We start from the raw sequence: 25,139 nt of genomic DNA on the forward strand, positions 1-25,139 counted from the left end.
CTCTCTCTTTTCATGTTCTGAATGGCAAACCTTATTTTTGAGTTTTCGTTACTTCATTTATGTGTGCCATACATCATCCTGAAATAAATTAGGTGTATATTTTCTCTGAATGGAAGCTTTTACCATGCCCTAAGCGTCATTGCCAAAGACAGTGCACACTGTAAACTTATAATTCTAATGCACTTAATGTACTGCTCTTTTGAGCAGAAACATTTATTTCACTGTGTGCTCATGTGGTCACATTGAAACCTGAGCTTTTCATATATGAAGCAATTACTAGTATATGAAAAAATCTGGATGTCAGTATTGTTTAATTTTAGCATAGCGGCAGGCCTTCCACCGAGAATAAGTTTCCGCTAAAACATACTTTAAAACACGCTGTTGGCTTTAGTGATTCCTTTGCTCCAGAACACGGTGGTTACCGGAGAATAGTGGTCGAACCCAGTGGCAATTGTGGACAAAGTTTTGGGCTCGCAAGTGTAATTGGTTAGCCACCGGAGCTATTGCTGACATTTGTAAGCAACACCTAATGTGCTGAAATAATGAAGCCATCTATTACTTATTTTTTATTTATTTATTTATTTATTTCAAGGTATCTTACAGGCCCCATGAGGGGCATTGAGTGAGGGTGGCATCACTGCAAGACAGTTGCAAGACACTGCAAAAAATCACTGCAAGACATACCTAGACATGAGAACTGCAGAGATGAATAGAAATTAAAAAACAGGGCTATGAATGAAGAAGATCAAAGAAAACAAAACAAACAATACTCACATTAGCAGAAAAGGCAGTTTGGGGTAGTGTACAAAACATTGGATAAATTTTACCACACGCATTGCTTGCGCACATACTCAAACATCGTATTTTAACAAAACGCATAGCGCTCACAAAAAAAAACAGCGTGCTGTTACATAGATATACAGAGCGTTGCATACAGAATGGCACAGTTTTAAGACAGAAAATGTAGGTTCAGGGGTTGCCTAAATTTATCTCTGTCTTAAATTTATCTCTGATAGTGCTGTCAGGGAGGAATTCCACAAGTGAATGGCTCGGGGCAAAGGTGACAAATGCATCCATGCTTCCGTAGAGCTGAGTGAAACTTTCATCATCATTATTCAGTCATCATGCTACGTAACGTGCACATTCCAGCAGCAAAAACGACGACTTAATTTGGTGAACATATTTATGAAGCAAGGACAGCAATGCTATGTCACAACGACTACTTAGTGCATGAAGCGTAAGGTCAAGTTCGATTTGGGCGATGCTTGACTGCCTATTCTAATAATAGCGGGAAATGAATCGACTAGCTCAGTTTTGGATAGCTTCTAACATGCAGATTAAGTACTCATAATGAGGAGACCATATCGGGGATGCAAACTCAAGCTGCAGACGGATGAAAGTCAGGGAGGCTAATTTGCGGATGTTAGACGGGGAATTGTGTTGGTTACGACGAATGTACCCTAGTGTTTTTGAAACATTAGAGCATGTGGTTGTTATGTGAGAGGCCCAGGAAAGATTTGGTGCAGATTAACGCCCAGATATTTGTACAGTGAAGCTTCGGATACTAGATCCACATTTATATAAAAAGAAAACCTTGAGTTAAAGTGTTTGCGTGTGAAAGTTGTTACCTTTAGATGAGTTAAGTGTGATTTGCCAGGTGTTGCACCAGTCGCCGATGCGTTCAAGGTTGGCTTGGAGAATAAGGTGGTCTTCAAAGGTGGTAATTAGTCAGTGTATTATACAATCATCGGCAAAAATTTTCGTGCAGGATGAGATGTTATTCGGCAGGTCGTTGATGTAAATTAGAAAAAGCAATTTTCCTAATACACTGCCCCCTCAGTACACCTAAAGTTAGATAGGTGAGGGGTGATGTAAAATTGTTCACAACTGTAAACTGCTGACGATTAGTTGGGAAGTTACAGATTCAGGATAGCACTAAACGGTCTTATTTGAGAGCAGATCATTTGGAAATTAGATGGCAGTGAGCTACACAGTTGAAGGCCTTACAGAAGTCGAGAAAGATGCAATCTGTTTGAAGGTTATGGTTCATGTGAGAGTGTACATCAGTAGTGAACTCTAGTTACTGTGTCTCGCATGATAAACCGTTGCTGAAGCTATGCTGGTTAGTAAAGAAAAAAATTATTTGATTCAAGATGTTCATATACAAGGTACTGTAATACGTTCGAGCATTTCGCAGCATATCCTCGTGAATTAATTTGAGCAATAGTTCTCAGGGAAATTCATGCTGCCACTTTTGTACACAAGTACCTCTTTAGCAATTTTTCGATCAGAGGGAAGCTGGCCTGGTGATAATGACTGGTTTTGCTAGATACCGAAGTTGTATTTTTAAAACGAGTTATATTATCTACTCCTGAAGAGCTAGATATATTAATGTTATTAATGAGGCATGCAATGCCATCTTCAATAATATTGATGGGTTCTATGCACTGGCAGTCAGAATCCACGACTTCAGGAACGAGTGAAAGGTCTTCATTTGTGAATATGGGTGAAAAAAATGTGTTAAAGACCGCAGGACATTTGCTATCATTAAGCAGAACTTGATCCAACAACAAAATATGGTACGAACTGCAATGAGATATTCCCTGCCAAAATTTTGGAGGGTTGGACTTAAGTAGGGAGGGTAGATCGTGAGAATAATATTTATCTTTAGCCTCACTCATAGCTGAGCAGGAAGCTTTCAAACATGGGTTATATCTGTCCCAAGCCATGGGTGAGCATGTGCGCTTTGTATTCGTGTGCAATCTTTGCTTCTTATTCCTTAGCCTTTGAAGGTACTGGGTGAACCATGGGTTTGTTTTATCACTTGTTATTTTGATTAGCGGGGTATACTTTTCTACTAATGCGTAGAGATTTTCGTTGAAAAGAAGCCACTTTTCGTTAACTGACAGAGTGGCAAACAAAGGTAACAAAGTGTGAGAAAGAAACGTCTCAAGTTTCTTGTTTATTTTGTTGTAGTGGCCACCGTTATACTCACAGATAGGTTTTTTAGGGATGCTCCTAAACTACAAAGGGACATTAAGAGTAAGTTGAAGGCCCTTTTATGATCACGAAAGCCATCTAAGTTCTTCTTAAGACTTACTGGTGGGCTAGTTGGTTAATCATGATGGAATGTTGCAGTACAGCACTCATGTTTGTTCACTGTGTTATGTCCTTGTATCGAAATGCACTGCCATATTCTGTTAAGTTAGTCACTTGACCAAATGTTTCAAGGCTGCTAGTAGAACTAAGTCTAAAATGTTAGTGCCACAAATGGTTTGGGTAACCATTTGGAATAAATTATGATTTAATGTTACTGAAATGAAATCAGTTGATGAGTCTCCAGGCAGATAAATGATATCAGCTTGACAGATAATAATTGCTTTTGTAATGCTATTGTGCAGTTCAATGAGAAAGCACTGATTTGAATCGGGAGGATGATAACAGCCTGGTTAGTTACTGGTTAGGCATTCTTCCCATGCAATTTCAATACAAGGATTGGTGTTAATAACGTGATTTAATTGTTCTTTTGATGCCCAAGAATACGCCACCACCACTTTTCCCAGTGTTGTCACGCCTGCATGTGTTAAAGGGAAGCTGAAGTGGTTTTAAATTTCCATGAATTGCTGGGATTGGGAAGAACAGACCTAATAATTTACGGTTCCGAAATTTTTTTCTTCGTTTTGTTAATATAAGGGGCGGAAATCACTTTCTAAATCACCCCCGCGGACACGCCCCCATCGCTTCCCATAGCGCTGGGCGAGGTGGTTGCCAGAGGAGAGAACCGGCGAGAGTGACATCATTTGCGGGGACGGAGCTGCCGTACCGGCGTGCTGGCATGTACTGGCATGCCTCTTTCCGTCCTGCGCTTTACTGAACGACGCTACGAGAGATCTGCCGCTGCCGCCGCTCACGTTTGTTTTCTTTTGCGATTTTTGTTAACATTTCTTTCGTGAAGCTGCCTGTCGCGGCAGCTTCACATGCATGCTCGCGCAAGCAAACGCCGCTGGCATGCTGCGAAGCATAGACGGAAACGCGTGCAGTAATAAATTTTGGTGGCCGGACTTCGTGCGTAGCTTCCACAGCGTTGCACCTGAGGTATGAAATGGAGTATAGGCTTGCCTAGTGACATTTGACGTACGGTTGCAGTTATCGTGTTCACCACACGGCGGTGCTAAGACTGGCTAATATCTTTATGTCAACACTAGCATGGAGCACGCATACCGATTCTTGATCGAGCCACATTCGCTATGTCGTCGAACCATAGTATGAATATTGCACATATAATACCTCTGGCCATCTCTGGATGTGTATGATAAGCAACTTCCGTGACTGTACCTTGCAGCACTGGATGTGCGCGCTTTGAAATGCGGCACTTATGTTCGGGATCGTGTATCAACACTCAGAAAAGCATGGGACTTTAGACGAGCAGCGGCAAGGTGCTTGACATCGCGGAATTGCACCCGTGTTTACAATCTAATGAGAAGTTAGTGCTTCGGCATTCTTCCAGCAGCAAGTTCCCAGTGACACTTTAGCGCATTTTTTCTCCCGTCATTGGAGCGTGCAGCTACATGAAAAAAAAAAAAAAAAAACATACGTACCAGCTAAGATTTCCAACGCGCGAGAAGGTACACAAATCGCTCTCGCTGTTGGCACACTCAACATCGTCGTTGCCGCCATCGTTTTCCGTATCGGCTGTCGGTTCGAACATGTACGGCGAAAATACAAGCTGTCCGAGACAGCGAGAACGTTCCATAATGCTTACAACTCAGCTATGAAGCCAGAACAGAACAGCGTGCTAAGCTCTGAAATGGCGCCGCCGACCGGCGACTGCCGCGATTGATGTCACAGCGGCCCCGACCAGTCACAGGCAACAGCGGCGTTCGCGCGATGCCTTGAAGCGCTGGTGCGCGTTTTCTTGAAAAAACAGCCGCTTGCGTTTGTGTCCGCCCTTTTTGAACCAGATATTCGTGTTCAGGGGACTCAAAACTGTAGAATGCCGCAGAGAACTAATTTTTTTCGAAAAGTGTTTCAGCTTCCCTTTAAGAGTCAACGCGTGTGAAGATTTCATTATCGGAGATTTCGGGATGTAGCCACGTTTCAGTGAGAACAACAATATCAGAATTGCAGTCGTCAAAAACTAGTAAAAAATCGTTGTGCTTAGGTAGCAGGCTTCGAATATTTGTGAATGATAGTGATAATATGTTGCAATAGTAGGCGACTTTGACCTTCGATAGTTCGGATTTGCACGGTGTGGATTGTAGCTATCTGCTACCATAGAGAACAGCTTTACGGGTGTTGTCAAAAACATAAATTGCATGCTCAATGTGCATTCAGTTGAAAGAAAGTCTAAAAGGCTTAGCTTTTGCCTTAGCAAATGCAAACAACTGGTTTCTTGCCTCCCGTGTAGTTGGTGAAAAATCTTTGTTTTAATGCAGAAGACAGAATGCTCCCTTTGTCTTTAAAAAAAATCACTTTAGCTATAACAAGCCTTTTCTTGTTTTCCGCATACTTCCCTAATTTATGAATTCTTTCAAACTGAGCAGTCGACATTATGATGCCCGATTTTTCGGAGCAGAATTTGATAACTTTTCGTTCGGAAGCAGCCCAGTCTTCTTTAGCTCCGTCTTCTAATCCAAAGAAGAGCAGGTTAGATAGTCTCATTTGGTTTTGTGTTTTGTCTCCTAGAAATTATTTTATTTAGCTGGTTAGATACATCTCGCACTGTTTCAGTACACAATTCAAAATTGGCAGCCAGTTGAAATAGGATACCTGACTCCCAACGTTACTATCTTTGTTTTAAGTAGTTTAATTCCATTCACGGTGGCTGCATGCTGTTCTTTTGCATGTTTGAAGTCCTTGTGCAGAGCCTTTTCATTAGCTTTATGTTAGCGTATGGTTTCTAATGTGATTGCCAGCTCTTCTTAGGAATTTTTTTGATCAGCCAGCATAGCTTCGACTTTGTCCTCTAGCTTATTTATTCTCTCCAAGGCGGCAGGAAAGGCATCTGCTTCAGCCTTGGATAGAGCTCAAACAAGACAAAACACAAACACATTTTCGACAAAAATGCGACTGATCAGTTGAACACGTCAGTCCACTTTGTTGGGCACGACACCACTATGATACAATAATCACTAGTCTTAACAGAAGCAGCACCTTCAAGGTAACTAACCTGCAATAACAGCCTCGTGAACAAGGCATACTTGTTGTGGTGTCATGCTTGAAGTGGAACAATGGCTGACTCGCCTTTAAAGTGCAGGTATCACTGTCGCCATCTCGCATGAAGTTCAGATTCTCCCACCAGGCGACGCAACTCAGCCATATGAGGAAAAAGGAGGAAAAAAATCTTCTCTTCACCGTCGCAGCATGCTCCGGGCTGTCCCTGTTGCAACGCTGCAACAGGTGATCTGCTGTAGTTGAGGAAAATCCCCCTTCCCCTTTCTTTCCAGGAAGAGTTGTGCCTGGCACCATTGTTGTTTTGCTGCTGCGCGTGGTGGCTTCTCCCCGCTGATACTTTCAAGAAGTGTTCGGTCAAACCTTTCTCTGTGTAAAATGCTCAGTGCTGCTGGTGGCGGCTATAGGCGTGGTAGTGGTTCGTCACTGTTGCCTTTGATGTGGCTGTTATAAGAGTGTGGGCCACTGCTTCGAAAACAGTCTTAGTAGATGACCTGCAGACTGCAGTGCTCACTACCTCGGTGGAACACAACACTTGCAATAATAAAGACAGACCAAGACTGAAATGGACAGAACCTTAAGTGACAATGATCGTCAACTAGTTTTGTTTCTCTTTCTTCCTAGCGTCTACTTTTTTTTTAAACATTCTGCAAAGTATGAGACCTGCTAAAGGAAGGTTCTAGGCTTGGAATGGTAAATGTACCTTTATGCCTATAAACACATAGATAGAAAGGGAAGGAAATTGCTATTGACAGCAGCAACTGTCTAGCGCAGTCTCCAGACACCTGAACCCAGGTCAGCAGTGGAGGAAGGGTGGCGATAAAAGAGCAGACGTAAAGTTAGCAGAGAGTATTGAGCAGAAACGAAATATTTACACCAGAGCGACTAAGTAAAAAGAAAAAAGACAGTTCATTTGTAGAATGACTTCCTCAAGAAAGGTTGTCGCCGGCACTTTAGTATAGTAGTTTGCTGGGCCAGTTGGTACATGGTGAACATATAACAGTTTCCAGCAAGTACGGACGCGAGCACAAGTAAGTAGAAACGGACAGGACAACACTGGTTACGACTGAAGTTTATTGTGAATACATTCCACAAATCTCCGCCACGCATGAGTATACACCCAAGAACAATAACCTGGTTTGTAGTCAAATAACAAAAGATATACGTGTACAGAAAAGCTAAGTCGCACCCCTTCCCGACACTTGGATTAACATGATGAATTTAGAAATCGAAGTTCTTTATCATTGATGTGAACCGAAGGTTCACTCACACATGTATGCGTGCCCAACTTTTTCATGTGGAACGCTTCGCTAATTTCTCTTTCCAGCGTTGTTCTGTCCGTTTCTACTTACTTGTGCTCGTGTCCGTACTTGCTGGAAACCGTTATATGGTCACCGGCACTGTTAGGTTGCGTGCAAATGTCCGGTGGCGAGGCCCGACTGCTGGAAGAAGTTGCGGGGCTTTTGTAAGCTACCCCGAACCCTGTGCACGTGCATAGAAATTAAAGTTGTGTGCACCGCTGCAACCAATTTTGTCTCGACGGCATGTGCCGCATGACCTGATGCCTATTTCTATGCGTTCAGAATCCCCCCTGTGAGCTCGTTTCCATTATTTCGGCCCTTTTGTGTGCCTGCGGTGCGTCAAAAAGGATGCTTTTTATATATATGCCTGCGCAACGGAAAGGCTTTGCATATAACCAACTAAAATGCTATTAGCCTCATGCATCACAAAACAGATGTTGTTTATATAAGGGAAGCCCCTTTTTTAAATTGTTTTTAAAAGTGTTTTACTACAGAATTTTAGGGTGAAAGCTTTAAGTGGCTCATTGCATAGCTCATACCCGTGAAAAGGGGCATCTAGTCCAGAGAAAATATCAGTAATGGCTCATACCCCTGTAAGCAAGCAAAAATGCAATGGCCGACTATGAATGAAGAAACGAAGGAAAGAAAAATAGAGCAAAAGATTGAATGAAAGAAAGATGGAAAGGACTTTTAGGTAGTGCAGTAGGTGCTCGCATGTGTCATTTAGGAGGTCGAACTAGAGCGCCATACGTTTACTTCACACTGCGGCTCATTATGTCTTAAGAAGTCTGACCCCACATTTCGATGGAGGTGAAATGCAAAACACCCATGTACTTAGATTTAGGTGCACGTTAAAGAACCTCAGGTGGTCAGAATTTCCAGAGTCCCCCATTACAGCGCGCCTCATAATCAGATCATGGTTTTGGCACGTAAAACCCCATAATTTTTTTTTTTTAAGTCTGGCCCCTCCACTTATATAACTTAATACATTACCATGTCTTTAGCAAGCTTTCACCTTCACATGTCACAGGAGTGCAACATGCTGCCAAACTTTTGTTCACTGCGAAGCATAATTTTCCTGTACATTGGCTGTGTGATAAACTTGAGATTTATTTTCGTAGCTTTAGCTCTGGAAAGAAATTGCATTTTTGCAGAACCAGTAGTATTCATATTCGAAAAATATTTGATTTGATTCGCACTTGGTTTGCATTATTTGAATTCACTTCAGAATTGAAAATGTGATGTTTGCACAGTCCTACTTCTTTGCTTCTTTTTTTTTTTTTTAGGGCACATTTTTAAGCTTTCTTTTTTTTTTTTTAAGGTGCTGTAATGTCTGTGGTATAATGCAAGAACTATATAAGTGCGGCCATCAAATGCCGAAAAAGTGCTGCCGTCTACATGGGGAAACGCAAAGAGCACAATAAATGCAACTTTCGAGTGCTGACACTATGCGGTCATCTTTGCAGTAAAAGAAAAACTAAGTGGATGCACTCCGTTTGTCCAGATAATTTTGAAAACGAGACTATTGCCGGGGACAAGCATTCCTTTGGACTGAGCTCGTCCGAAGCATAGTTCACCAGGGTCCAAAGCACCCAAGGGGTTAAGGGATATGTACGATGTTCTGTGACAGTGACCCTTTCCACTCTTTAACATAACCCGTTAAAACTAACATGCCGAGGATGAAGAGCCCGCTTTTGATGAAGATAGGTCCTCCTGTTGAAACGTTGGCCAGCCTTTCTTAGGCACCTTATCCCTGTTTATAACCTTTATACCACCTTTCCACTCTTGGTATGCTTCACTGCAACTTTTTTTGCATATACTCCACTGCATAGCACGGCTCTGTTGCAGCAAAGCTGACTAAAGAGAACCGGCAATTGTGTAACACATAGAAGACACTTGTCGGCTCCAGAATAGACATACCCCTATGCTCTGCGCATTTTGGCCATTGCTTGTGGTTCCCGGTAGGTTTTAACTGATGTACATTTCTTCCCATGCTTTGCCAACTCCTCTGTGCACATTTTCTTCCAATATGCAGCATCTGGCTTGTTGCAATGTGTCAGTTGCTTGTTGGAACGTATGCATTTATGCTTATTGCGACATAGTAACGTACGAAAGCAAATTGCTGTATGTACCGCTAAATTTACATGACCGCCACATTCAAACGCAACATAACATGCCACATCATTATAGAAGGGGAACGTATCAAATGAGAACATAACAGTACATAGGAGTCAACAGGATTTAGGTTAGAACCACAAAAACGCAGCGTAGCAGCTGGGATAACGGAACAGCAAGGAATGTGTTAACGGGGTTCTACTGTAATAGGTCTTTTTTTTTTTCTCTCTTTTTTTCGTTCTGTTTCTTTTTTTTTGTGTGTGTGTGTGAACCTAGGCACTTTTGCTTATTTTATTAATTAGTGCCTGTGTTGCCTTATATGCCACTTTCCTGTGCATTTTACAGAAAAGAGAGAAATGAATGACAATGACAGCCAGAATGCTGTTATCAACCAGCACTGTACCACGTTCCTTGACACAAAGGATTTCAATCATGTCTACCTCTGGAAGGTCACCTCTCCATCTCATTTCTATGTGCAGCCATTGAAATTCAATTCATGGTGTGTAGCATTCATTGGTTTAGTTACTTTGTCATTTAGTTAAAACGTGATAGTTATTAGTAAGATGTTTTAGAGATTGTGCTATACTCTTGCATCATTCATAACTAGTCCTAGAATGTCTAGTAGCATTTTTTTTACAGTCCTGTAGGCTTTCTAGAAAACTAAGCAGTCATTTTTTGTTTCTTTGTAAAATTTTTATTTCGCATTAGTAATATGTGTACCAGCACTACTTTGTCAAATCCAGTGGTGGAGATGCGGCTACATTGTTACAATGCTGTTACAAAGTGCAAAACCTGCTACGTGCTGCTACACCTGCTACAGCCAGATTTTGGCAAAGATTTTAGCCATGTCTGTGCTCGAAGGGATTCCAGAGTGTTCTATATATGTATGGCAGTAGAAACTATGAAAACAAAATCGTATCGCACCTGTTCGTGCTGCAAGAGTAGCGTGTAAGTATACCCGGTTACAAATCGGTATCCATTGCTAGAGTCAGAAAAACGAAGCGAGCTGTTGCTTTGTTCGTTTGTTTGAGGAAGAAAAAAAAAAACACTGGCTTGGTGCAACAGCTTTTCATGTATCTACTGCTTGATACCTGCTTTCTAGGTTTCCGCTAGATGACACTGTACTAGTGGAGGTTAGGTGTCTCCACCCAAAGTTTTTGCAAGCGCTTGGTAGCGTCTCTGAGGAACTTGGTCAAACAAATTCCTGTAGTCATTCCACCTCATAAAGTGTCCTCCCTGGTGGACGAATTGAGACTCCTGATGACAGGAAGTATGAACGCTGCCTCTATAGAAAAACTGGATGACTTCTAGCACAAAACTTTTCTGCTAAGGCTGGCTGCTGGGGTATGGAAATATATTTTGCTGTGCAGGCTTGTCCATGTGTCTCTAGGCCTTTCACATAGAAATACAGATGTAGAGAGGGCCCTTGGTTAAAGTAGACACATGATGCGAGAGTAAGGTAGCCTTTCAGTAGTCAGTATCAATGGGCTTCGCTCTGTAATGTTGTATTCAGGAAAGTTTGGGTGGGATTCAAGGGAAATTTCCATGACCCAGGACCTGATTGAAGCAATGAAGGGTTCGGGCAAACAACAGGTTCAGTGACTGGAAAAGACAGCTCCAATGCAGTCACATGCAAAGAAACCAGCGCATGATGTTTCCGGTGAGCTGTAGGAGAAGAAAGGCTGCAAAAGGAAAAATTCAGCCAAGATGCCGAGTAATGCCAAGCTATGCTGGCAATGGGAAGGAAGGCAAAGTGCTTTGCTGATGTAGAGAGCAGTCAACTTTTCTTGCAGGAGGGACTGAACTAGCTGTCAGAGGCTGTTGCAAACCAAGAGGCTCTTAGAAAAAATTAAAATTACAGATTACAGTAACTTGATATCAGCGTGAACAGCTATTGCCCATTGTTGAAATGTGCCGCTCTTGAAAATTTATCAGTGTGTATGTGTCAGTTAGAAAAATGAGAATGGGCTGGGGTGCATTTAGTAGGCATTCTCAGATCATGAACAGCAGGTTGCCATTATCCCTCAAAAGAAAAGTGTATGACAGCTGTGTCTCTTACCAGTACTCACCTACGGGGCAGAAACCTGGAGGCTTACGAAAAGCGTTCTACTTAAATTGAGGACGACGCATCGAGCTATGGAAAGAAGAATGATGGGTGTAACATTAAGGGATAAGAAAAGAGCAAATTGGGTGAGGGAACAAACGCGTGTTAATGACATCTTAGTTGAAATCAAGAAAAAGAAATGGGCATGGGCAGGACATGTAATGAGGAGGGAAGATAACCGATGGTCATTAAGGGTTACGGACTGGATTCCAAGAGAAGGGAAGCGTAGCAGGAGGCGGCAGAAAGTTAAGTGGGCGGATGAGATTAAAAAGTTTGCAGGGACAACATGGCCACAATTAGCACATGACCGGGGTAGTTGGAGAAGTATAGGAGAGGCCTTTGCCCTGCAGTGGGCATAGCCAGGCCGATGATGAATGATGATGATGATGATGATGATGATGATGATGATGATGTGTTAGTAAATGTGTTTGTATGTGCTGGCAGCTCTTAGATTGCATTACCTTGCTCTTTATAGTGCTTAAGATGCAACTGAAGAAGTGTAGGACACTAGGCTGTCTTTGCACTTCGTGTAACAATGCAAAAGTTTGTGCTACAAAAACCAATATGTCTGCTACAAGTATACATTCTTCCTGTTACAAAAGCTGCCTTTTTCCTGTTCCACCACTGCATATCTAATTTCACAGTAGTGTGCTCTGGTATGAACACTGGAAAATGTACAGTGGAAAAAGAAGTGAACTTTTCCTTGTTCTGAAGTATTTGCATGTTGTGCTTATGTGCAGGTAGTCTCTGCTGGATAGCGTAATCTTAAAACATCAGGTGACTCACCACATAAAATATATTAATATCCACTGCTTCCTTCTCTGCCCTCCCCCCCCCCCCCCCCCCCCGCTCCTTTCTTTCCAGTTTGGATGAGCTTGAAGATAACATCCAGAAGGCTGTGAAAAAAATGGAATTGGTCAAGCTGAAGTCTGTGCATCTTGGAGCAGTGTGCATCGCTCGCTACGACAACAATCGGTGAGCATCTTGACCTTAAGACAAGCTTGTGTACGGTGGAACCTGAATGTAGCCAAAAACTGCTAGATTGGAAGTTTTATTACAAGCGCTAGTAAATAATAAGCAATTTTTTAAAATCAAGTTCTTGGTGTTTTGGAAGTTGAAACTGCAGTTTTGTTTTAATGAAATTGGGGTTTTGTAACACGCAAAACTATGCAGGAGGAGCATAGTCAAAGCAGCTCCAGTGAAATCAACAGAGCAACTGTTCACTTGCAGTGATGTATTATGTTTTTGCAGAAAAGCTATGCAGAATGGCACAAAATCAAAGTGAATTCCTTTTATCAGACAGATTTTCCTATCTCATATAAAAATTTCATTGAAAACAAACAGTAACCATTCGACCACCCTGTCTTTTCTGAATTAACATACCTTCTTGGGTGTTTCTAAAATATATTGTCGTGAAAATTCCACTTTTTTCATCTCCGTGATTTAATTGTTCTTATTCGTACTTTGTGCAGAAGTTATGTTGCTGCACTGAATGTTTCGCTATTTCCAATTTTTTCAGTGCTGCATTTTACTTAAGAATCTTAATTCATGGGCATCTGAAAACGGCTGAAACAGCTCTGCTGGTTCATCCTTGCAAAGTTAAAGCCATGTTTAATTCTTTCGGCTTAGTGGTTGCTTTTCAAAAAAACATTTATTTTTCAGTTGGTATCGTGGAGAAGTGCAGAAAGTTCTCAACAATGCAGAAGTCATTGTATTTTTTCCTGACTATGGAGATACTGCAAAGTGCCCTCCAGACGAGCTGTTGGAGCCTGTTTCGTGGATGATGTTGCTGCCATACCAGGGCGTTCAGTGCTCTTTAGCTGGAATCATTCCACCCTCTGGGAAGTGGACTCCAATGGCTGTGTCCATGCTTGAAAACTTTGGCTACGATGACAATGATGTGAATCGTCTGCTATGTCTCAGGGTAAGTACTTAACCTGCCATGCCACAGCTGACTGCTCAGAACAGTGTTTTGCAAACTGGGGCCTGTGGACACAACTCAAGCAGGCTTGAGTTGTGTCCACAGAATCACAAAGTCTTTGCCCCTATTTTTCTTGGCCGAATTACGACTGTAAATATAGTCAGCATATCCATTCCCAGCAGTGGAGCTTTCTTGGATTGGCCAGGGCCTCTCTGCCAGTAGCTCCATGGCATGGCGCTTCTGGGAGTTGTTGAAGATGGCGATTGGGCTTCACACGTCCACCACATACGAGCAACAAAGTGTGATTCGTTTTCCATGGAACAAGGGATGAACACCCATTCAAATCCACAGGAAAATTCAGCCCACGTATAGGGAAAGGTGTCTCACTTGAAAAGTGTGAGGTGGTGGTTTTGGTAGTTCGCAAAAGGCTGTGAAGACTTCCATGACAATGAGCGTTCGGGAAGGCCATGTGCATTGCTGACTGACAACAACATGGCACGGAGTCATCTCAAATTTAGTGCTGCGATGGGACAAATGGTCTGAACCGGCGTGGGGACTTGTGTAGTGTAAGCTACTTAGAATGTAAGCTACTTAGAAAAAATAGTGTAAGCTACTTAGAATAGTATGGATATTTGTAGTTTCCTGTATGTACCTATTTTTGCTAATAAAAATGAGGGCAAAGACTTTGTGATTCGCCCTCGTATTTAGTCTACATAAACAATCCATTGAGTTTTCAGCACAAACTATCGCAGCCACTTCAGCTAACACCACACTTCTGATGACCATTGTCTATAAAAAGTAGAAGTGAGAAGTCTGGCATGAAGTTTGGCACTGCTTGACTTCGTGAAGCTGCACTCTCCCACCAAAAGAAATCTAACTTTGTCTTTTTTAAATGTTTGTACTTTAGTTAAAAAACAATGCAGTAACAACAAAGCTCAGTATTCTGCTCCTGTTCCTAAAATGTCCATAACATCCATTTTTGCTCATCTCATATGACCATATGCAGTGATGAAATACAGAACTTATGGGGCACATGTGCGTGTGTGTGTGCACCTCATAAGTGCATATTTCACATAAAAATGAGAAAACGATGGCATTCCTCTAGCAGAGTGGCTATCTTAGACTTTTCAATTGATGGTTACCCTATTTACTCGAATGTACGTCACACAACTAGGATTGCAACACTAGGGTTCACTTTCTGGTCACGAAAATAAGTGTAAATGCGAATGTAGCGTGAGATTAACAGAAAAAGGAATGGTACCTTAATTCAAGGAATTACAATTTGAAATGAATTCTCTTTACTCATCAGCGTCATGCAAGGTGCAGGCAGAGCTTTCCTTGGGCGGTATTCTCAGGTGATTGCTTTCAAAGAAACCCAACCAGTTTAGTGGTAAAAAGATAATCTGGATGTGCGTGCGCTTGTGAAAAGCAGGTCTCTGATTAATATGCATGCCTTGCCCTGCAGCCGCATTGTGAAGGAGGTTGAGAGGTCTTCTGCGAGTATTAATCGGTCACAAGATGAGAATTGCAGCTTCTGCACTGCTTTTGTGCGAAATATAAATAGAATTTGCCGCTTCATGGACCAAATAAAAGCGTGCTGATGTAGTAAGCATTTGTTTATTGTTCTCTTGTACCCTTGACAATTCGACATTCAGTTAATTCAACCTCTTTTGTCCCATGAAATCCAAATTATTGAGGTTTTTCTGTAGTACTATAACTTTTCTCCCACCAAAGGTTGTGGGTTCAAGTGCCTTAATTAACTTTGCTTTGATTAATACCAAAGGTGTGGGTTCGACCATCATGGTGGCACCATAAATTTTGGTGCCATTGAATTTTGGTCTCGCCAAAGGTCGAAGGCTCAACTTCCACAAAGGTTGTGGGTTCGAGTGCCTTAATTTGCCTTAACACAAATGGTTGTGGGTTCAAGTCCCACCAATGGTCGTAGGTGGCACCATCAGTTTTAATGCCATTGAATTTTGGTGCCATAACGCCGGAAGGCGTATTGCCTAACATAAGATTTTTCATCCCATGAGCCACCTAAGGATTTCACCTTAATAAGCAAATATGCAGTGCTAAATATAAATCGATTTACAGGGATTTCACATCGGTTTTTCAGTGTCATCAGATTGAGTGAGTGGGCCTCCTGTAAGCAATTTGGGGGTTATTTCTAACAGCATGTAAATTGGACAAAGCATGCTTCTAGCTTGCAAAGGGAATTTATTAAAAACCATTTGCTTGTTAAATTGAATAAAACCTTTTTTTCTCAGGTAGTTTAAGCACCAGGTTTGTTATTCAATTATATTCTCTGTTACACTACTGTATATTAATTTGGGTACCACAGCCAAAGGTAATCTAGAAAAACTATACATTCTACAAAAGGAGGCTTTCTGCTTCATTGAAAACTTAACACGGTATGTGCGTTTTTTCTGTAGTAACAAGATTTTGCCTATATTTTATATATTTAATCATTTTTTAGCTAAATCTATTTAATTAGCCACGCATAAACATAAATTTTGAATAAGGGTAATTGTGTGACCTGAGCAGTGGATAAACGTATTGTCCAAGATTACGTCTTGCACTGTATTTAGTGTACAGTAGAAAACATCTAATAAGTTATTCACGGGGCCGTGAGAAAATAATATAGGTAGCACCCGGGAATTGTATTATGTGAACGTACTGTTAACAAAGACACTATGCACGGCTCAGCCTATGAAAGATTTACAGTGGTGGACTGATAACGTGAACTCAATGGAGACCGCCTAAAAGGTCAGAATGGCGGATTTGGCAGAAAATGAGTGACTTATTCCACAAGTGACCAAAAAAGATGTCGTATTCTTGGGTAGTCACTCTCCAGGATACTTTATTTTTCGCGAGATTTTCTTTGACTAGCGCCATACACATCGGCATCTATGAGCAATGGCACTATTGGTACAGTGCCAAGCACGCTGTCTTATCACAGTACCAGGATCGCTGTCAGTCGTCGATGTGTCCAGTGCTACAAAACTGAGAGTATCTTCCAAACTGATTTTCCGTGCATACACCGGACAAATTTGTCAGTGCGTTGCTGCCCACAGATATGCTTGCCTGCATGGTCAGTCCGTATCGCTGCAAATAGATGAAAGTACAGTCAATGCATATCCCGAATATTGATCCCCTGGCTACATAAAAGACCACCAAGCTGCGAGAGCCAAATGATCATGGGTTTTCTTGCAACAGTCATTGTCCCTCGCTTTCCTTATATAATCACCACACTCGTCAGTGCAGTCATCGAGGGTAGAGTTGGCAGTCACTCTAGTATACACTAAAGAGGATTAAGGCGAAAGCCTACCCGCTATTGTATTTTATAATAGCGTCTTGTATCCCATCGCTGCCATCCAGTTATTTGATCTTGCCGTTGAGTGCAGGAGTTGGCCGACGTTAAGGTGGACTTGGACAAATGGACGGTTTGTTTACATTATGTACAGGACTTAGAAACAAGTAAAATAACAGTAAAAAGTCATAGACGGCCGGCAGCAAGTCGTATGCTGCGGCCCTGCAAGAAGGACATCTCTCTTTCTCTTTCCGATCATTCTCTTGAATCCCTTCACACCTTCAGTCCATTGGAAACACCTCACTTTCAGCCAATCATCGAACCTGTGCAGATGTCGTCATTTTCATCCAATCAGCGAGCCTATACAGGCGGCGTCCTTTTCCTTCAATCATAGGGCCGTGCAAGTGGCATCATGTGCAGCCAATGGGGACACTCTCTGGGCTTTACCCTCCGATGGCCGCATCCATCCTGCATGGCCTCCACGACTGGTCGTCCTTCAACGACCTTCCAGAGCTGCAAAGCAGCTTTTCTCAGGACTAAGGTTAACTATCTCAAAATGTGTCCACCTCCATGTACACTTTCGGGAAGCGTCACACGGGGGGAGACAAACGCTCCAAGTGTGGCACCTGAGGGCAGGACAGCGAGCCTGTCTGGCGGGTCTGGTAGCATGGTTGATGCAAACGGCGCGTTGTAAAGCGTCCATTCTAAAGTTTCCGCCGAGACCATGGAGCATCTATAAACGCATGTGGTGGTCGGAAGTGCACAGCTAGGGTGTTTAGCATCCTTAATTTTTTCTTTTAAGTTTTCTTGTGTCATAGACAGTACACTTGATATTTTCCTTGTAGTTGTGTGCCAAAGTGGCAACATAGTATGTAGGAACGTTGCAGGAACAACAACGTATCAAAGGTGATTTTAATACATAGGTGTCTCTGAGCCCTTTTGTGTGACTGGTCCTCAGCTATAAACGAGAAAGGGGTTAAACGAGGGGCCTGATTTTTATTAATCATACCATGAGAAGCCAAGGACCGTGTAGGGGAAATTACATGTACTTACTAATTGAATTAAAGAAATGATAAATTAATGGCAATGAAAGCGCATGAAAAAACAACTTGCCGCAGGTGAGGAACGATCCCACATCTTCGCATTACACGTATGATGCTCTGTTATACCTAGGAAAACATGTGAACAAGGAACATATTATTATTTTATTTTATTTTATTTTATTTTATTTTATTTATGAATACTGTTTGCCTGAAGGTCGTTAGAGGGAGGGTAAAGTAAACACAAACACATAATATAATACATGTATAATAGACAGTGCTTTAGCCAAACATAAGGTAATAGCAATCATAAGTAGATGTAAATGTTCTAATAGCAATATAGCGCATAATATGCTATAGAGCAAATCACATGTGAAACAGCACGGAGGCAACAGAGAAACGGGGGGGGGGGGGATATAAATCTAGAAAATAGCCAAGCATTCAAATGCATAGTGCTCAAAAAATAATCAAAAACATGAGAACCAGTACCGCAACTTGTTATAAATCAGCAGTACAAGGTATCCCTAAAACCATAGACTTTCCTACGATATACTAGAAGGAACTCTGGCACTGCAGTCGTTGGCCCACCATGGGAATCATTGGAAGTACATGGATTTGTCTGATCTGGATTTGTGGATTGAGACGTTCTTGTGGTTTTGCTTATTGTGCTTTATATGCCTTCATTGTTGTAAATTTCAGAGTTATCTATCCTTTTTGAAGTGCAGAAGACGCTGCCAACACGCACAGTCCCTACTAAATGCAACGGTTGAACTTGTCGAGGTGGCCAAATCAAAACGCGCCAAGCATCTCAAGGCACTGGCTTGCCTGCGACAAATTTATAAGGGCATTTGATATCGCTTGTCCTGCGTTCGTGGCATAATGGTTTCAATATCGGGCTTTTATGCTAGAGGCCCTGTGTTCGAATCCTGCCGCGAGACAATTTTAATAATGTTTACTTAATTATTTATTACACAGTACATTGTTGTAAATGATGAGTTTACAAAGTCACAAAGCCGTTTGAAGCTAAAAGGACGAAGCTTAGGCAAATCCATGCTGGCTCAACCGCTCCCATTGCAGCTGCCATAGACACCAGTGCAAGAGTCCTCTCTAGTAATTATTGTATGAAACTCTATGCCTAAAACCTTAATTGCTGCGACGGAAACGAGATGAAAGCGGCTCTTCAAATTGTTTTAATGAGGCTGATTGAAGGGCTGTGGGGGGTAAGGAATTCCATTATTCTATTGTTTTAGGGAATAATGAATATATAAGGAGGGACACTGCTATTAAAATAATTTTCATCATTTTTTCATTAATAATAATGAAACATTCCAGCCTTATTGAATTTTTTATGCTGATTTCAAATATGTAATTCGTCTTCCAATTGGCCATTTAGTTCTGAAGATAAGTGAAATTCATTGTTCATTATGTTCAGGAACAATAGAAAAATGAACACGCTACAAAAATTCATATTGGCACATGCCTACGTACTAGAAAACATAAGGAACACAATGGTAGGAATGCTTTCTTTGTATAACAAATATTAGTAATTTTATAGCAATTCAATCTTCACAGTTCCAAAGGTGGGTTCCCTACTGTCTGATCTAAAGCACAACTTAAAAATTTTAAAGCATAAATTTCAAAATCTGTTCCTACCATTGTGTGCTTTGCACACTCGGCTACGAGCCACAACAAAAGTTATGGCTCTACCTGCCTTGAAGGCAGAGATATCGTTGCTGCAAATCAGCAAATAAAAAAATTGGCGTTTTGAGAAAACAAGAAAAAAAAATACATTCGCTTTTAATCAAAAATGCAGAGAAAGGTTTGCAATATTTTCCAGGGAAAATGGCTAAAAGCCACCAGGAATGTAGTCGCTCTGACTACGGCCACCCAAATGTGGCAAAAACATTGTTTAGCACTGTTCACCAGTTGAATCAAGCGCGCAGCAATAATTTTCACAACGAACAGGTTGCTCTTCTGCTGGTTGCCATTCATATGGAGCGATCTCCATGCCGACGCGACATCACCGCAGCACGCAGACATGATAACAATCTTTATGGCGAGACCATATTCTCGTTCGTATTTGCCTACTGGCTGCTGTCTTATCACTTTCACTCGATTGTGAGTCTCTACTTCAGCATTGTCTGGGGCTTTGGCATCACTTGCGATTGGTGGCAGACTATTCTGGACGTTTTCTGAAGGAATGGAACGCTTTGGAAGTTATAAGCTGATCGCTTCTTTTTGCCGACTTATGCCTTGTGACGAACTTCCCCGATGGATCATTGCGCACTTGTCACAAACCTACAAGACGCGCCGTCGCGTCGCCTGCGGAGTGGAGCAGACGACAGGAACTTAGCGTGGCCAACCACAGCACGCATTTCTGATCATGTGCGCTAGTTGACGAATGGGATTGCGTGTTTGGACTTTATTTTCTTCCCAGATTTCAACATCACCAGTGAGCAGGTGGAATCACTTTTAGCGGGAAATTGTAGAAAAAAGGCTCCTCTTTCCAACGAGCCCAAGATGGCTGCGACTGCACATGTAGAAAAGGAGCTAGGCGCCGCAATAAAAAGGGTTGTTCTTTCGCGGAATTCAGCTCACAGTGATGTTATAAATTAATATTGCGGGCAATGTACTCTTCCGCAAGATGGGAAACTTGGTGAAATAAAGGAATAGTAGCCGTAGGTATTGAAAATTACATTTTCAAGAAAATTGTGGTTTTTTTTTTTTTTTTTTTTTTGCCTCAAAGAGCTGTGTTCCCCCTTTAAAGCACTTTTTTCGCACTGTGATTGGTTCAAATTGTTCTTTATGCGTACTTCTTAAGGTGCGAGAAGAACGTAGCTTTAAGTAAAGGCCAGCATTCAAATTAAATGAATTACGGTGTAATTGATACAAGAAGTTTAGTCTCGATTCTTCAATGTTCGGCAAGCTTAGGAAGTTGGAAGATCATCTAACATGTTAGTGACTGGATCTGTGTGTCTGTATCTCGGTAGTGTGAATCGAGCTGCTCTTCTCTGGATTTTTTCAGTCTTGCCTATTGGACATTTTGGTGTGGATCCCATAGAGCGCTCGCATACTCTAACAAGGGATGCACAAGGGTTGCATACGTGGTTAACTTCGCCTTCAGAGTAACAAGCTTTAACTTCCTTGTGATAATTTTCTCTTCACCTTTTTAGAATATGTCTTTAATGTGCATTTTCCAGTTTAAATCTGAAATTTTTACGTCAAGGTATTTACAAGAGTTAACTTGTGTTAAATGATGTCCGTCAATGTTGTAGTCAAATGCTAACGTGTTTTAGTTCTCTTGGTCAGCCACTTGTATGATGTCTTGCTGAAGTTAATTTTCACTTTGTTTTTTGCGGACCAGGCCGCGGGATTCTACTTTAACCACTTTACTTTATACCGAGTCCAGTTTTCACGCCTCCAGTAATTTTTATCCCATACATTGGATTTGAGAACTCTTCTTACTAAACAGATTTACACAGGTGAAGCACGGGTGCACCTTCAGATATTCTCATCAAAAATTACTTAAGCCTTAAGAAGTTTGATGGGATGCAGTTTAGAGTATCTCATTTCATTTTATTTTATTTTTAAATACGTGAGTGCATTTTTCTGAAAAACAGCCAAGACTGCATACAGTCTGTAATCACTTAATTATTGTGTATCAGACTTCCTTAACACACATCCTGAAATCGTTTAACTGGCTTTGTTTTGCAACAGCGTGTGTTTAGAAAGTAAAAGTTAGAAACGTTCTGCAGTTATTTTTTAGCTTAATGACATCACTTATGTGTTTAACTACAAATGTAACACCTTCATTATGTTTACAAGCCAGTATACTTTATCGTGGCGGTATAATCTAAAAATTGTCATGTTCTTTCTCTTCTCTGGAGGGTGAACTTAATTTCAATGCTCTTTCTTGCTGTTAGACCCGCCGCGGTGGCTTAGCGGCTATGGTGTTGTGCTGCTAAGCACAAGGTCGCGGGATCACATACCAGCAGCGGCAGCCGCATTTCGATGGAGGCGAAATGCAAAAACGCCCATATCTCGTGCATTGAGGGCACGATAAAGATCCCTATGTGGTCAAAATTTCCAGAATCCCCCATTAGTGTGCCTCATAATCATATCGTCATTTTGGCGCATAAAACCCCAGAATTAAATTTTTTTTCCTTGCGGTTAGCTGCTGCTTGCACTGCACAAGAACGAGGTCTCTTCAGCCGACATAACCCCTTTAACCTCAATTTCCCTGGAGACAAACAAAAGCTCTGTAGACATGAAATTTACATAAGTTACTATTTCCACCAGCCTTGAAAAGTGACCTTTAATAATTTGTAATGCTAAACTTATCCACATTCCACATAGCCCGGTAGTGTTACACTTATCCACCTATCAGGACATGGGTTATCTGATTGACCCTGAGGGGCACACATCAGTCGTTTTTCTTCTTGTTAAGATAACAATTATCCAATGAGTGATAGCATGCCAGCATGCACTAGCCACATGCAAAAATGTGCCTTAAGTACATTCTGTTCATATAAAAACACCGAAATAAGTAAGCAATAAAATGAAAATAAAGAAAACATGAAAAAGAAACTTGATAGAACAGCCAACAGGGCAGCTTTTCCAGATGCCGCCACTAGTAAGCACTAGTAGCTACATTTCGGTGGAGTGTTCTCAACTTTAAAAAATTCTAAGTGTTCTTGTACTTCATTACACTTCTTGGTAAAAATACACAGTATTTAAGAGACTTTTGTATAGTTATTGCCAAAACCTTTTCGCCAGCTTATAAGTTTGATACAGTCGCTATTGAGAATAACATTCTTATATAAATTCCTTAGAGATGACTTCGTAAAATGTTAATGCCAGCGCTGCTACTCCCATGCTGACTTTACAAGCGACAGGCACACGTTGGCAAGTGGAAGCAGGGCCAGTGTTCAATTAAACAAATTATAACTGTGGCACAAAACTTCAAAACTAATTCGCAGGCATACTGCATGACTCTGAATTTTGCCATTTGATGCACAATAACAACGTACCAGAATGCGCAATACAATGCCAAAGTATAACCAGACTTGACCTTAAATGAAGAGTTTCAGAGAAAATTGGAAGTGATTTTGAGGGACAAAATATTTAATTTAATACTAGTCTCACGATAACTTCCATATGAGCATCGGCTTGAATTCCACGTTTGCCACACGTTCTCTCAAGTGAATAAATAAAGGGCTTATTTCATGCACTTGCATTTTTACTAAATTGAGCATAGGATTGTGTTCATTCACCTTTTTATTGTACAGTGTGTATTCTGATGGATTTCTTGCATTTTCTTTTAAGGTTGTGAAAAAGAATGCAGGAGAGCGCCCTGGGACAAGCAATTATGAGGTGCTGTTGTTCAGCTCGTGCCACAAAGGAAGAATCAGTGTGGCTAATCTTCTTGTAGAGGAGAAGCTTGCTACCCTAACAGAGCTGCCAAAGCTCAGCTTTGATGTCAACCTTCCACATGCAACAGTATTTCTAGAGGTATGTGTGCATTGTTCTGGGTGTGTGGTTTGATGTCACTCCTCGTTGAAGGGCCAATGTGCCCATGCTGATGTCCACACATCCTCTGTTGCTGAGAGAGTCCTACGACACTGAACACAGTCTGAAGGCCACTGAGAGTAAAATTACTTGTAAATACGTATGAGGATTGTCCTACAAGTCCTTGGCCTAACACAAAACATTTGTGCCCAGAGTCCACAACTATTCCTGCAGTAAACTTGCCTTTGAAAAGCAGAGAAGCCCCGCAACAAAATCTTGGTAATGTTTAGCACGCGTATGGTAGCAAACGCCAATGCATAGATGGTGATGCGTGCAACCAAACACAAATGAACTTGAAAACAAATGCAGTTATTGAATTTCAGTACTTGAAACCGCCAACTCCAGCTGGTATCAATGTGGATATGGTGGAGACATTGGGAAAGGGCACCATCTCCCATAGCATAGTAAAGAAGGGAATTCCCCTATTTTATTAGGGCAGAGAACCATCAACGATGACACACACTGCAGCAGGCCACGCAAAGTAGGTGGCAAGAAAACATGACCTATGTTTGAAATTGCGTGATGGCAAACAGCCTGCTCAACATCTGGATAATCGTGGAGCTGACAGTAATATAGAAAATCACAGTGCAGCACATTCATACCAAGTTACTTGATAAACAGAAGGTTTCTGCAAGTTGTGTTCCAAGGTGGCTCACTCATGCGCAAAAGTGCATGTGGGACACAAGGTCAAGGGGCAACCTGGAGCTGTTCAGGGCAGATTTTGAAAACTAATAGCACGACACATGATTGTTGATGAAATGGAGTGCACCACTTCCAGTGCCAGGAAAAAGCCCAGCCTGCTCTGTCAGAAGGCAAAGCTTCTGGGATTTTTTGGAGGGCCCATTGCTTGTGAATTTTATTCAGAAGGGGCCGACCATCACCAGAGAACACTATGCTGCCCTGATTAATCAGCTGCGGGACGCCATCAAGGCTAGATGATAGATGTGGTATGCTTTGCAAAGAGGCCATTCCACGAGCTCCAGCTGGAATCCATCAGAATATGGTGAAGACATTAAGAAAGGACGCAGCTTCTTATTGCTCACTAAAGAAGTCAACTGTCTTATTTAAACTGGGGCAGAGAAATATCAAAGATGGCTCAGATTGCTGCATGCCAGCCTTTACACTGCATTGCTGTAGTGATGGCTGCCATCCATTCCTGTGGCTTTTCTGGACTGTAGCACCCACCGTACTTGCCCTATGCCTCCCCGTCATACTTTTTCCTTTTTCCTTATTTTTTTAGTTGTTTTCCAGTGATGATGACTTAGTTCAAGCTGCATTAGAAAGCCGCCACCCATGAAGTGCATCACTATTGAGTCGTTTCTTTTTTTCAATCGCAAGCATTGGCACCATGAAATACTACAAAACGGGATCGTTTCTACCAGGTTCTGTTGTATCACCGGCATTTGATCGTTATGTTATACACTCATTGAAGAACTTAGTTCATTGCAGGGGAATAATGCAGAGATGGCTGTGTGGACGTAAAACTCTCCACTCTTGCAAATGTGATATACAGTGTGTACACGTTTCATTTAAGACCTAATCGGTCCTCGTAAATGTGGTTGTGCACTGATTTGCGGAAATGGCGAGCTGTCCATCGGCAATGGTAATT

General features: G+C 41.7%; 1 protein-coding gene across 6 annotated transcripts in view; it reads left to right on the top strand.

Moving 5' to 3' along the window:
• Positions 1-25,139, top strand: part of LOC142559637 (putative ATP-dependent RNA helicase TDRD12) — a 220,059-nt gene that overhangs the window by 149,048 nt on the left and 45,872 nt on the right. For all 6 annotated transcript variants that reach the window (XM_075671239.1, XM_075671210.1, XM_075671233.1 and 3 more), the window contains 4 exons: positions 9,933-10,086; positions 12,556-12,666; positions 13,354-13,615; positions 23,288-23,473. In XM_075671239.1, the coding sequence (XP_075527354.1) occupies positions 9,933-10,086; positions 12,556-12,666; positions 13,354-13,615; positions 23,288-23,473 (713 nt within the window). The remainder of the gene's footprint in view (positions 1-9,932; positions 10,087-12,555; positions 12,667-13,353; positions 13,616-23,287; positions 23,474-25,139) is intronic.

This window comes from Dermacentor variabilis, chromosome 1 (genome assembly GCF_050947875.1).
Source record: "Dermacentor variabilis isolate Ectoservices chromosome 1, ASM5094787v1, whole genome shotgun sequence".
NCBI lineage: Eukaryota > Metazoa > Arthropoda > Arachnida > Ixodida > Ixodidae > Dermacentor > Dermacentor variabilis.